This window comes from Polypterus senegalus, chromosome 3 (assembly GCF_016835505.1).
Source record: "Polypterus senegalus isolate Bchr_013 chromosome 3, ASM1683550v1, whole genome shotgun sequence".
In the NCBI taxonomy this organism is placed as follows: Eukaryota; Metazoa; Chordata; class Cladistia; order Polypteriformes; family Polypteridae; genus Polypterus; species Polypterus senegalus.
Genome location: NC_053156.1, coordinates 117046767 through 117062375, shown reverse-complemented (window position 1 = coordinate 117062375; position 15609 = coordinate 117046767). Strand labels below are relative to the sequence as shown.

At 36.2% G+C, this 15609-nt stretch overlaps 1 protein-coding gene across 3 annotated transcripts in view; it reads right to left on the bottom strand.

Annotated features, from left to right (window-relative positions):
- Nucleotides 1–5349: 5349 nt before the first annotated feature.
- bves (blood vessel epicardial substance) overlaps nt 5350–15609 on the bottom strand; it is a 63932-nt gene continuing 53672 nt past the window's right edge. For 2 of the 3 annotated variants that reach the window (XM_039747854.1, XM_039747853.1), the window contains exon 8: nt 5350–5743. In XM_039747854.1, the coding sequence (XP_039603788.1) occupies nt 5595–5743 (149 nt within the window). In that variant the 3' untranslated portion in view covers nt 5350–5594. Of the gene's footprint in view, nt 5744–9193; nt 9295–15609 lie in introns of all 3 variants that reach the window. The other variant, XM_039747855.1, reaches the window with a different exon arrangement.

Genomic DNA, 15609 nt, shown 5'->3' with positions numbered 1-15609 from the left:
AATAGAGTGGAAATGCTTTCTATTTATGTAAGCAAATTCATTCTCTGAAAGCACCTTTACAGTGTAGCGCTGGCGTCGATTGCCTTAACAGACAGACAGTTCAACACACAGCTCCATGAAGACAGCTGTTGGAAATCGAAATCGATTTAGAAGCCAGCCAACATCATCATCTATAAATACACCCTCTCTTCTAATTCTACCATTTGCAATGTCTTCTAACAACAATAAAGCAGCTATGGTAGTTGGAATAGTTGGCAATTCAGTGCACCATTGTATGTATTGTAATTTCAGTGTATTTGATAAAGCCCACATCATTGATGTCAATCTGCATGGTGTGAGGCTGCCATGAAAATGTGTGTGATTTTTTACCAAGTTTAGTTTTTATACATCTCGAAGTGAGCATGGAAATGGATTTATGCAACATTTTTGTGCTTTGGCATCGTTTATACATCAGGCCCCTGATAATTCCAGGTAGCATCATTGATGATGTGTCCAGGTTGGTGCGTGTGTGTCTTGCAGTTTTCTCATTTTCTTTATATTGTTTGGTTGGAAACCCAAGAGTTGGGGTCCCCACCCTAAAAAAGTAGCTGAGACGAAGTCCAGTGCACTTCATTTTCAATGCACCCTGGTGGATTTTGTATATATTGTGCAGTCTTGGATATTTGTTCTGGTTTATGACTTATTTTGCTCTGTTCTGTTTTCTGGACTTTGATTTGGGAATGAATTTCTTTGGATTGCCTTTTAGGCAACTCCATTATTGATCATGTTATGCTCTTTTGTTGTAGTTTTACTTTTCTATCTGTAAATCCTACATTATAAAGAATTAATGTGCCTAACTCTATACAAACCAATTGAAGGTTATCCTCTTCCATTGTGGACCAATTTGAGTGTGTTACATAATACATTTTGATTGAATTTTGAGAATGAAGCACATTGTGGCCTGGTGTAGGCTGAAGCCAGTCACTCAAATGGAATCTAGGCTGCTTTTTGGTGCACCACTTATGGGCGGGCTGGTGGGATTCAGGCCTGCTTTCCTGGATGTTTTTGAAGGCCTCACACCATACTCATTTAATCTGCGATTAATCACATTATTTAATTAGCTGGTTCGTATTCTGCATTCAGAAAAACACAATAGTGTGAGATTTCATTTTTAGAGAATTTTGAAATCTTTGAATTTTGCTATAATTTTAAATGCTTAACTCCTTCTTTACATTTACAGTATTACAGTATTACTTCACCATTTCCTGTGGAGTTTGCTCCCTTAATTGTAATCTAAAAATGTCAAGTCTGCAATCTTGGTGTTTCTTTGACAGTAACCTCTCTTTTGAGAAACAGATTAATTCTGTAGTCAAGAGCTGCTTTTTCCAGCTTTGTCTTTTAGGTAAGATCAAGCCTTTTTTATCTTCTAGGGATCTTTCTCATGCTTTTATCTTTTCTCGCCTTGATTACTGCAACTCGCTGTATTCTGGGATTAGTAAATCCCTGATACACAGGTTACAGTTGGTCCAGAATACTGACGCTCGCTTTCTGGTTGGGGCAAGAAAGTCTGATTCTGTTTCTCCAATATTAGCTTCTATTTACGCTGGCTGCTTGTCAGTTTTCAAATTGATTTTAAAATCTTGTTGCTAGTTTTTAAATCTTTACATGGACTTGCTCCTGCCTATTTATTCGAATTGTGTGTTTTACCCCAGCCATCCAGAGTGCTTAGATCTTATAGTCAGTTGTCTCTTGTTGTCCCTCGTACCAAGTGTAAAACTAAGGGAGGCAGAGCTTGTGCAGCTGCTGCTCCTCGCCTGTGAAACTCTTTACCTCATCACATAAAGGAGTCGTCTACAATTGAACTGTTCAAAATAACATTAAAGACTCATTTCTATTCACTTGCATTCCGTGGCCTTCAGTAATACTGATTGTTTCCTCATTATGATTATGTTACATTACTTATATTTATTATTTTATTTTTGTTCTTTTATTTTATTTCTAATTATGTTTTTTATGTTAATTGTATGTTTTTGTTTTATTCTATTATTGTAAAGCACTTTGGCCACAGCATTCCTATGTTGTTTTAAATGTGCTATATAAATAAAGTTGAAATTAAAAGAAATACTCAGACATATGACACTGAAAGGCAACAGCTACTTAAAGTTAACATGCTCATTAATAATTACCTAAATAATCCAGAACACTAGGAAAAGCAGAATTATGAAGACAATAGAAAAGAAAAATTATCCTCAAGTAATATACATAAATCTTTGCTACTTTGCAATAAAAATGTATCAAATTCAATTTTGTAATTTGTGAATTGATACCAAAGCATAGAAACTGGGAAATAACAGCTTGCTTAGTTAAGGTAGAAGTCCAATTTGAAACACAATTTGCTGGGGAACATAAGAATATAATTAGCAGCTACTTAAGAACACAAGGATCAATTAAAAACTGTTAAGACTGAAATAAGTAAATAAGGGGCTGGGACAACAACAAACAATTTAATGAAAATGAAGCCCAAAAAGGTTCCTTGAGCAGTAATGGCTTGAGCAATAATAACTGGCTTCAAATGAAGAATCCATGTTATAACAAAAACCTGCAGGAAATGTGGCCCTCCAGGACTGTACTTAAAGACCCCTTTTCTAGGGATTCCCTTTTTTTTTTTTATCTCTTTCATAAAAAAAACTCTTAAGAAATGTCAGTTTTCTGTGCCCGCTACATTTTGACTTGGCTGATTTGAGAACTTGCAGTTGCTAATGTGTCACGTGTATTGTGATTTACATTTCAAAGGCAATTTCCAAAAAAACAAAAAAAGATTTTATTCATCATGGTTGGTAAGCATGTTCATAAAACACAGCATACGTGAAATGGTGGATTTGCATGCAGTGTATTCAGTGCATTAAATAACAACAAGATGTGGAACAGATTCAGTTTCAGATTCCACTTAAAGCTACAGTATATTCTAGTTATAATCTTCACTACGATCGTTGATGTAGGGTAATATATATATTGTGTTTAAGCAAATACAAAAAAATGTGCACATTTTAAAATGAATCTTATTCCAATATCTTGCCCATCCATCCATCCAGTTTCTAACACATTTACCCACTTTGGGGTTGCGGCAAGCCGATGCCTAACCCTGGATGGAGTGCCAGTCCATAATTTGATTTGCACAAAACTGCTCTGCATTTCTCTTAAAATAATAAAATAAAATAAAAAAACTAACATATTTGCTCTTAGGTTCTCTACTTTTGTTTATTATGAAATGCACACCTTATCTGCAGGTGGTGTGAGATTTCAGTTTTCTTTTAGAAAGGCACATTTTTAAAACATTAAAAGATGCAACAGTATCCTTCAAACATACCAAATATTACAATTTAAAAATGAATAGAAATTTGTATTTTTGCTGATCCTGTATGTGCTTTAGAAGAAAGTATAAATGGATGACTGGAAAATGGTTGGGTGTTATTTTAAGAATGTGCTTCCATTGTTTTGACCTCATTTCATCAGAGTGAAGTGCAGCACCTATAATCATTTCAGAATAAAGTATATTCATAATTTTACCAGTAAGGCACGTTTTACAAAGATTCTAATTATGTGTTGGTAGTCTACTATTAGGGTATGCCCATTTGAGAATTGGGTCAAGAATAAGAAGCTCATTTTATCGCTTAATTTTTTATTCTCCACAGGGAGAAAGGAAGCTGTCCTCAAACCTAGATAACATAAAAGCTCTCGTGCTTTATCTTTCGATATAATATATTTAAACTTTACCTGCTGTCTTGCTGTCTCAGATTCAGAAAGCATTTAGGATTTATGCCTTTTGCATTGAAATCAAAATTCACAATAACTTGTTCACAACTTTATACCAGGGGTCCTCAATCACAGTCCTGGAGGGCTGCAGTGGCTGCAAGTTTTTGTTCTAACCTGGTTGCTTAATTAGAAAGCAATTCTTGCCAATAATTTAATTTCATTGCTTATTAGTGCTTTAACGCTGCTATGTCAGGCAATTCTCATATCCTAGATTCTCTTCCCCTTTCTAAGGTCTAAGGATATCATCCAAATGATCTGAAGGCTAAAATGGATAAGTAAATCTAGTCCTTTACTTTTTCTCTTTGCTTTTCTTGCAAGTATTTAATTAAACCCAGTAATGCATGCTAAATACACACAGGTGTAAATGGTAACAAGCTAAATGGAGAAATGCTGGTCTCCTTTGTCATTTGCATGTTATTGGTAATTGGCGCAATTAAAAACCAAAAACACAGCTACTGTATTTAAGACTAAAATAAGCAATAAGGGTTCAAAATCTTAACGAGCAAGACAAGTAAAGTGAAGCAGAAGTGTTACTTGAGCAATAAGAGCTTCTTATTAAGCAACTGGGTTGGAGCAAAAACCTGCAGCCACTGCAGCCCTCCAGGACCGTGATTGAGGACCCCTGCTTTATACCACCAATATTGACTTGATGCATGGAGTCCAGAAATGGTATTTAATACAACTGAAGCACTTAATGACGTTTTGGTCACAGACCCCCCAATCTCATATTTAATTAAATTCTAAAGCATTACTCATAAATCAAACCTTTGGCCTCCATCTATTCTTATGCAGGACCTGTTTTTAAAAATTAATTTTCTGAACCCACCATTCCAGTATATGATTACAGGCAGCCAGAGCCTACAATAGCAGCTTCTGGTAGTAGGCAGACACCATGTCATCACAGGGCACACTCACTCATTCTGGGTCAATTTACAATTACCAATTAATCAAATGTGCATTTCTTTGGAAAGTGGGAAAAAAAACTGGAGTATAGAGAGACATGAGGAGAACATATAAACTCCCAGACGTTCAGCCCAGATACCTAAAATTGTAAAGCATTCGTGCTAACCACTCTGGCACCCAAATTTTGAATATTTTTGCAATTTTTAACAAAATTCTTTTATTTAGTTGGTCTAGATATTCTCTCGTCCAAAAAGGTCACTCACATACTGAAGGTGATAGGGAACTAATGCCCACAAATATGGATTCAGGTTCTATCAGAATTTACAGCAGTTTGAGTTTTTGCCACTTTTTAAATTATAGTTCAAAGACATTAGTCAATTTTTGGCTTATGAAAAACAGGCTATGAATACAACCAATCTATAATTTGGCATGCCTATTGTGAAACTGTGGCAGTGGCCATTCTCCTAGTTTCAGTCAGCCCTTACCAATAAGTCAGATACCCTGAGATCACTGCCTTCTTATAGCATCTCACTGCTGTGTGTTTCATGGAAAGTCTACACATAAAAGTTCTCCAAATGATTCTACACTTTTGACATCCTGAAGTGTGTACAAAACCAAAAAGGCAATACTGTGGAAAGAAATGAGTGATCAATGTACAGAAAATCATTAATTTAACTAAATGTGAGTGTAACAACACGACAAATCTTATAATAAACTGGTGCACACATCCAATTAATGCCGATAGCAAGTTGCCTTTCACCACATTTCCATGTGTAGTCTTACAAAAACCATAGACACTTTTGACAGCTGACATTTCCTCGAGTCCTCAGAATTATGCATTTGAAGATTCTCTGCTTCTGGAAGTTTCCTTGAAGGTGAATATACCAGTTTCTGTTTGGTTATGCATCTTCACCACTAGAGGTCCTCTCACCTGCTTCTAATCTTGACGGTGAAAGCTGATTTGGTGCATCAGATTCAAAAACGTCATCCTCTATACCTTCCTCAATGGGCTTCATTTTGCTAGAAGGCCTTGTGTGAGGAGATTTGTCTGAAAAATTGTAAAAATGTAAGAGGTGATTCTTTTTTTTATAGCAGCAATAACACTCATCAGAAAACTTGAATCACGTTTTAATTAACAAGAAAACAAAACAATCTTTTGGTTGCTGTAACAAATGCATAAAATATTTATGATGTGTTAAATTGTGATAACAGCAGCAGTTTTCTGGTTTATCATAGCAGGAGTTATACTTCACTTAACATGCCTGTTTTTATTATATTTGCAGTCTATTACAAAATGTTACACAGCTGCAGTGTCTAAGAGGTTGCTTAAAATGTTCAAAGAATATACTCAAATGTCTAAAAAATTGAATAATATTTTTAACGAACAATAAAATTAGATTCAGTTAAGCATTATGAATATTAGGATGCCTGTAAAATGTAACAGCTTCTGTAGTCCTCTGATTTCCTCCTTAAAATATGTAAGATTTTTTTTTTATTTTATCATTTTCTAATTATCATTATTATTAAGTTCACCAATATCTTTTCAAATATCCTCAGCATATACAGCACCTGGTCCATTTTGATTTAAGCTCAAAAAGTAATGTAGAGCAATATTAAGGAGAAAATTCTTTTTAAGGTCTGTATTATTTAATCTTGTAACCCCACCTGGAAAAAAAGGGTTGAGAAGATGAAATGAGATCATTTTATCTTAAACAGTGTGAGAGCTGAGTTTGCTTTGGTGCTGTTTTCATAACTTGCCCTATACTTTATATCAGGTAGGACTGGCTTTGACTATTTCGAATTTTGCCTCATTTCTCCCAATGTTTATGTGCTGTTGTGGTTTGATTTATATTTTTTGTAAATCACACTCAGTTGACCTCTTGAGAAAAGCATTATATAAGAATAAACTAAAATAAATTAATGCTCAAAAAAAGTTTTTCCATGACACACGGAGGCTGCTTTTTTTTTCTTTAAGACAGAATATTTGAAATCTTTATAGAAAATATATATGTTACCGGCAATGTATGAAATGCAGGCAATGTATAGAATACCAAAAATTGGATGTCAAAGTAAGAAACGATTAATATGTCACGCATTTCCTAGGCATTCTATGCAATGCCAAAAGACAATACTTTGCCTAAATAGCATTTAAAATAATAATAATAATACATTTTATTTATATAACGCCTTTCCCATGCTCAAGGCACTTCACAGAGTTTAAGAAAGAACGGCAGGATATACAGTATATAGCATTGTACTAAACCAAATAAATAAATAAAGAAGAGTAAGATAGTAAATTCAGAGAAAAAAGCCTAACAGACAACATAATTGATGGTCTAGCACACAAACAGAAGTTACATGAGCATCTTGACAAAGAGGTAAACTGAAAGAAGGGTAGTAAAGTCAGGTAGAGCTAAAAGCCTTCCTGAACATATGAGTTTTGATTTGCTTTTTAAAAGAATTCATGGAGTCAGCTGATCTGATTCATTTCAGTAGGTCATTTCAGAGGCTGGGTGCTATACAGCTGAAGGCCCTGTCACCCATGGAGTGTAGATTAGTGTGGGGTACAATAAGATTGCCAGAATCAGAGGATGGTAGTGGGCGGACAGGCACATAGTGATGGAGGTCACTGATGTAGTTTGGTGCAAGGTTGTTTAAAGCTTTGTAGGTTATTAGTAGAATTTTATATTAAATTCTGTAAGACACAGGGAGCCAGTGAAGGCGAAGCAGGATGGGTGTGATGTGCTCACTGTTGCTGGTTCGAGTAAGGACTCTTGCAGCTGAGTTTTGAATCAACTGGAGCTTTGATATAAGATTAGAAGGGGCACCTGCCACTAGGGAAATACAATAATCAATGCAGGATGTGATAAAAGCATGGACAAAGAAAAGGAGAGGAAGGAGCGAACACATGATACGTTACAGAGGTGAAAGTAAGAAAGTTTCTTAATGTGATTTATGTGGGCGGAATAAGAAAGGGAGGAATCAAAAATGACACCAAGATTCTTTGCAGTAGAGGCAGGTCTGATGAGATCACTGCTAAGACTGACTGGAAAGGAGCTCATTTTATTAAGTTGCACTTTAGTCCCAATTTGCAGGAGTTGAGTTTTGTTGCAATTTAAATTTAAAGAGTTCTGCTCCATCCAAGTTTTAATTTCACTGAGGCAAGTTGTTAGCTGGGTGGCATGGTGGCGCAGGTCCTCCCTGCATGGAGTTTGCATGTTCTTCCCATGTCTGCGTGGGTTTCCTCCCACAGTCCAAAGACATGCAGGTTAGGTGGATTGGTGATTCTAAATTGGCCCTAGTGTGTGCTGGGTGTGTTTGTGTGTGTCCTGCTGTGGGTTGGCACCCTGCCCGGGATTGGTTCCTGCCTTGTGCTCTGTGTTGGCTGGGATTGACTCCAGCAGACCCCTGTGTTCAGATTCAGCGGGTTGGAAAATGGATGGATGGATGGAAGTTGTTAGCTGAGAAAGCTCTGATGAAGTTCAACTTTTGACATTGAAATAGAGTTGAGTATCTTCTGCATAAAAATGATAACCCAGTCCAAAGTTATGAATAATATGGCCAAGGGGAAGTATATAAATACAGAAAAGAAGAAGGCTGAGGACAGAGCCCTGAGAAACTCCTTGTGTGACTGGCACTGAGCTGGATCTGCTGTTGCCAAGACTAACAAACTCTTGTCTATCAGTCAGATTTGACTTGAACCACTGGAGGGCAGTGCCAGAGATACCCAGCATGTTCTCCATTCTGGAGAGTAGAATGACATGTCTGACAGTGTCAAATTCTGCACTGAGTTCTAACAGAATTAATATGCTAGTTTGTCCAGAGTCTGCTGCCATAAGTAAATCATTTGTCATTCTATATATTGCCTAGGTATTACATACAATGCCTAGGGAAAGTACAGTATATATAATATTAAGATAATTCAGATATTTCATACTTTGCCTAAACACGCCAGGCATTCTATACATTGCCTGCATTTCATACATTGCCAGTAACATATACACAATAACAGTCAAAGTCTTTAATTCTTTTAAAATGGCTAACACAAATTTTTAATTTGATCTCAAAAAAAATCTTTTTTGATGAGTCCCATAAGTTGCATTGTCTATTTCTGCCCACACATGTTAAAAATCAAACCTTTGAACATATAACCATGAAATAAAAATGGGTACAGTATTTTTAATTGGTCTTTCCAGTTTGACACTTTCTCCACTAGAGGGCAGGGCAAGAACACAAAATTTTCCATAACGTAACTACAGTTTATGAAATCAGACTTAAGCGGTTGAATTTCCAACCATTTGCAAAGCTGTTGGATGGAACAAACCAGTGGTAATTAAATACTTATCTTATACTACCAGGAAAATATGCATTGATTACAACAATATTATAGTAATATTGTATACTGGAACATTACAAATAACATGCATATCTGAGTAAACACCAAACATAACATTGTTTGAAATTATGTTATTTTATGATTTAACAACAAGTGGTTTACCTTGAAGGATGAGTTCTTTGGGTAATGCTACTTTCAACACAAAACGTCATGCTGCAAGCGTCCCCCCTCATACGCTTTATAGAAGTCCTGCTGGTTATTTCCTTGATGTAAGAAGTACACATGCATATTGTTAGTGGATTAGGAGTAGTCACACAAAACAGGAACGCTTAATGAGACATCACAGTTAATGAAACACATCCCGAGCACTGTTAGACTATGCAGTAAATATTGTGTTCACAAACCCCTAAAGAGGGCACAGTTTGCCCTCCACTTGCTTCACTGTCAGACAGAGGATGGCACATCCAAACACTGACTAAACCTTTTTTGAAATTCTTTTCTCTCACTCCAGTCTCGGGTAACACTTCTTACAGCCAGCCAGTCATCTCCTAATTAAAGCTTATTGGCACAATGCCACTTTTTCTTTTTTGGATGCATTGTTGGGGGGGCTCACTTATGTAACAACAATCCCATGTTACTTGGCTGAGGGGGTTTCAAAAATGCCTGCAGTCACCATGAGAACAGATTCATGTTTTGTTTTTTGTTTTTTTTGTTTTTTTTTTTTACTTTGCCAAACAATTTGAGAAGACTGGTGTTCATTACATGTCTACAACTTAATGAGGACAAGTCTGCAGTTACTGATGTGTGCCCCTTGTTCACTTGTAACTGCACTGGTGACTGTGAGGTTTACTTTTTTGAATACAGTAGGCTACTGGTAAGCTTCAGCCTTGCTTTATGCCACTTTGGCCCTCATCACGTTTCATGAGTTGTACAAGAATCCATTTTCTAAAATGACAGCTTTGCAGTTACTATATCATATTAAAAGAAAAGCATAACACGGTTAAAAAAGGTAGCTGCCATGAACCTTTCAAGACAGAGATCACTCTAAACAACTAAAAAGTCAGTCAGACTCTAAATGACTGAGAGTTTTGGATTCTGTTACAAAAATTAATGTTAAGTTAATTGGTGTCTCTAAATAAGCCTGGCTAGTATCGGTGTGTGTTGAGAGATTGACTAATGCCATATTCAAGGCTGGCTCTGTTCTTGCTGCCAGTATAGCAACTGACTCCCCTTTATGCTAGAATGGATAAATGGGTTATGAACTGGATGGATGAATGTTTGGAAGACAGTAGAAAAATGTTTCACAGTGCAGATCTTTCTAAACCTTCTGCATAGCGTGAGCATGTATTCTGTGTTTTTCTTATGGTGTTTTTATAAAATGCAATTACGGTAGGTCATCTACACCACATAACTTGCTCAAACCCACCAAATCAAATTCAGAGATATCGAGTGCGGCCAGAACCTATCATGGTATTATTGAGTACAAAGCCAAAAGTATCCTGGGACAAGATGCCAGTCCATTTGTAGGACCAGTACAAGCAGACACAGTGCAAACTTGGAACTGCCACTTAACCTAATCTGCAAGTCTTTCCTTATTTCATTAATTTTTTTTGTGTGTTTCATTTTCTCTATATATATGTTCCTTATACTTCTATTTTTCTTTAACTTTAGAACTTTGATCTACTTGTCCTACATGAAGAATGGGCTATAGAAAGAAATGCTCTTATTGTTTGGAGAGTTGTGAGAATAACCACTGCACCATCATCATGCCATCAAAACTGGCCAGTGGTAGCTTGCAGCACTAGTGCCAACCAACCAGGGTTGATGGGCATGTGTCTTGCTATTCTTTAGCCATGAACAGGCAACAATATGTACGAATGGTTGAGTGGTCCAAACAACTACTACTTGATTCATTGATGGTTCTTTCCTGGCACATGATTTTGCTCAGATAGACACCAGACCACAAAATTATATAATAGATTTTGTGAGTTTGAAAATGGATGGAAGGATGGATGACGAATTCATATAAAAAGTGCATGTAAATTTGATTGATTTTTTTTCTTCTAGACAGCCCCCTTTCATTTTAAAATATTTTTAGAATTTTGATGGAAGTCAGTTTTTCAATTTTTTTTATTAAAATCATAGTGAACAAATTGACAGAAACAATACTTAAACAGTAGGTAGTAGCACAACGGTGGTGCAGTGGTAGCACTGCTGCCTCGCAGTTAGGGAACCCGGGTCCTCCCTGCGTGGAATTTGCATTTTCTCCCAGTGACTGCGTGGGTTTCCTCTGGGCGCTCCGGTTTCCTCCCACAATCCAAAGACATGCAGGTTAGGTGCATTGGCGATCCTAAATTGTCCTTGGTGTGTGTGTGTGCCCTGGGGTGGGCTGGCACCCTGCCCGGGATTTGTTCCTGCCTTGTGCCCTGTGTTGGCTGAGACTGGCTCCAGTAGACCCCCGTGACCCTGTGTTAGGATATAGTGGGTTGGATAATGGATGGATGGACAGTATCACAACAAAAAAAACACCTTACTTAAGTTTTTTTTGTGATACTGGCACAAGCCTCCAATTATGTTTTCCTAGATTTTCACGTGTTCTTTTATCTAAGTGCCCTGAATTTGTGGGAGCCCAAAACAGCAACACGTGTCACGAATAATAAAGTCCTTTATCAGCATAGCTGAACCTACGGCAAGGAACTCTGGGGAATATGACAGTGATGTACTCAAAACGGGGCAAGATTCAACACACAAGAGAACACATTGCCAACATTAGACATGGTTAAAGAAGGGTTATAAACCCCCAGGGCAAAGGGCAGGACAGGAGACACAGGAAGTGCTCGAGGTGAATGTGTGAATCGGGACTAAATATAAAAAAACTGGATGGGGCTTTAAGATACAGCACTGATTAATAAACAAGGCATTGAGAGGGACTTGTAGATACAGTACAGATTTGTAAACTAGGAAGAGGTGGGAGTGATGCAAATGCCTTTAGAGTGGAGTGCAGAGAGAGAATGCAGGTAATGAAAAGACATTTGTGAATAGTTGCCTGCCAGTCTATTTCCTCTTATCATAAATCATAGTTACAGGAGCATGTGCAAAAAATACAAGAAAGAAATACATGGGAAAAATTGTAAATATGCTACACTCACATATTGAATTGAATCCCCCTTGGGGATTAGTATCTATCTATCTATCTATCTATTAAAAAGGAGGAAAAAATCATTTATGTGTGCATGCCAATTAGTGAAACTGTTAATTTCATGGCAAAATTACACCAGCACTCTAGGTGTTACCTCAGATTTGCTTAAAAAATGTGCATCACCTAATGTATATAACATGCTTTACATTTTGTTGCAAACCATAAACAAAATTCTAATCAGATAATAAAGGTACATGTGATAATAACAACCCCATAATAAGACCCCTACAATCCTGCTTTTCATTTTCAGCTTTGCCTTTACTTGCCATACACAGATCATTGTACTTGTATGGCTTTGATTTTCTTTTCGATTTTATGAATCACTCCTTCCAGATTTTTGAATAAAGATGATTTAAAGAAAATACAGCTATTGTAACCTCATACTATGTACTACACATTTATGGGAGGCACATTTTTCATTTTTTTCATTGTCAATAACATTCTGTCCTTATTTTTTTCTATTTATTTTTCTTTGTTATTTTAAGTTAAACAATTGTGTCTCTCCCGTTTTATTGAAAAAAGAAAACTTCCAGCAGCTGTCGCTTTCACTTAAGGAAGTAAGCTATTATTTTAGATACCTTGAATTCACCTGCACTCATTTTCATGTACTCTTCATGTACAATTGATGTACTAAATGTATTTCAAGGTGTCTTTTCTGAACTTTGTTTTTAGCATAAGTAGTGCATTCCCAAGTAAAATCTGAGTTTATAGTAAATGCTAACCATCTTTTTTTCCAATGAGATCTTAGAAGTAACAGGACCCTGAAAGAAATCACTGGTGGTGCTAACTGAGCTGGTATGCAACAATTGACTAGCCACTGAAGGAGGATGTTCCAAAGGTGATATGTGGATGAAGGATCATTAACATTTAAGGTTTTCTGAGAATAAAATAAAAACAGATATCCAGCTGGGATTCAGTTGAGGGTGCAGACACTTATTCCATTACACTGCCAATAGATTTGCGTCTTAACAGCCAGGCACCGTGGATGGGTTGACAGTCCGTTGTAAGACACACCTACGCTGAACCAATTTAGAGTTAACAATCAACTTAACATGCTTGTCTTTGAGATTTCTGGGAACACCCGAGTGGAAAAGGGGAGAATTTCAAACTCCATACAGAAAATGACTTGGCAAAAAAAGTATAACTCTAACCCCACAGCTATGCGGCGGCAGCAGCACCAACCACTGTTCCACCTTGTCTCCCATGATTTATTTTCTTTCCATGTCTACAACAAGGAAATGTTCATGTTGATACATCAACAATCTTTCTATTTTGAGCTGTTCTTAAGTTTGTACTAGTAAATGCATTTGAATAAAAATATGAAGTATCAGCTAGTATTATTGTTAGTAACAAGACATTTTCCAAGACATTTCCATTTTTGTGATGATGTCCTTGACATCTTGAATTCCAGTTTCAAAAAAGCAATTAGTAATGCCGGATGCAGATGGGATTACCATTTACATAAAACAATGCAGTGAAATATAAGATTCACATACTCTAGCTACTTTAACAATATTAACTGATTCACACAGGGTCATGGTGTGACATACTATTGATTTTTAATGCTTAACTCTCGATTTTTCTCTACACATTTCATTTGCAGAAATATAATATGGAGCCACATGGAATAAAATATTAATAATTGCTGATGTCCTTTATTCAAGGTGCTGTTCACATGATTATATAATGCTCAATTTTAAATGAATGAAAGGCAGATGACTTTCATAATGTAACATCCAATGCTGCTCAAGCCTATAATAAAGGTGGCTTGAAAAAAATGGATCAATAATTGAATGTATTCTTATGTTGTACCCATATTCATATTGAAACACGTGCACACATTTCTAAAGTAAACTAAAAATATCAGCATTCTCTGATAGTTATTTGATTTGTGTGTTTGCAATTAAAAATGATTCATACTTTTTAATATAATAACACTTAGAGACTTGTGTTGATGCCCCTGACTATTTTTATATACAGTATATATTATGCACATTCTTAACTGTCTGTATATTCACAGTTCACTTTGCATTTCTGTGTTAGTTCATTGAAAAGACCACTGGATATGAGAGTAAGTACTCAGGATGCTAGTAGCCTATCTGTCTCTCCTGTCAGTAAGGAACTTGAAACCAGGAGGTCATAACATGCATTGAAGGGCCACTGGATATCCAGAGAGTGACACCCCACCTGTATAGTGTAAGGTGACTCAAGAGGTGCAAGCACTTTTAAGGTATATTTTTGTCAACATCAGTATATAATTGTCTAGCATTGCATCTCATGGTGTGATGAACTCTACCAAAGAGGAAAGCATTCCATTTGAGTGGAGATACTGTATTGTGCATTAAATTATGATATGCATTAGGACAGAATCTCTCAACTTTAATCCACAAGGGCAAATAAAGGCATTCAGCATGCCTGAAATAATCAATTTACTGTATCTCTGGTGTCCTATCAGTTAGGCGTGCTGAGCATCCCCTAGTGGTGAAAATATTTTCTTTAAAATGCACACTTTCATAGTGACCTCAAGAATATAAAAATGTTAACAATTTACTCTGTGATTAACAATTTCATCAAATGTATTTCCTAAAATATATTTTGTTTCTTGTGAGACCAATTTTGTTACATTGTATCTTGGGATTTTCTTTCATACACATAAGAGAAGGCATGAAGCATCACACTGTAAGTCATGTAGGTTCCTATTCGGAGATGATGTAGGTAGTCAACACTCATTTAAATCACTTTTTTTTTTTTTTTTTTAATAAGTGAACAATATAAAAAGTGTATGCGGTGTTGACACGGGCAGTGGTAGGTTTTTAAGAGCCAAAACAGCGAACTTCCCCTTTAACACAGAAAGATGCTGGTTGTGCCAAATCTGCTTGGATTTCTTTCAATTGTCCCCATGAACCTGAGGATAACATCAAATAGAAGACTGCGTCATTCACTCAGAGATAGTGCAATTATTTATCACAAATAACAATTATGACTTACTATTTTTCTGCCATTTTACAAAAATTGTCAAATTTAGACAAGGAGTATTTCACTGCATAAAACTGTATTAAACTACTTTTCTCTCTATCAGTCATAGTAACTGTTTGTTAATACTATTATTAAAAAAAAAACTCAGGTTGCTTAATTATCCTCTTATTATCATTATCACTGTCTGAAATTCCTTTACCTGCATGAGCAAGTTTTACTCATAAATAAGATGTGCAAACAGTATCTACTCTGTATATATAAAATCCTAAGCCAAAAAGTGCATTTGTGACATTTTTATATCAAGTTTTTTGTCAGGCTTTAAATCAGGCTTATTTAAAAACCTACATATAATATACTCAGCAAAAAAAGAAACGTCCTCTGACTTTCAACTGTTTTTACTTTC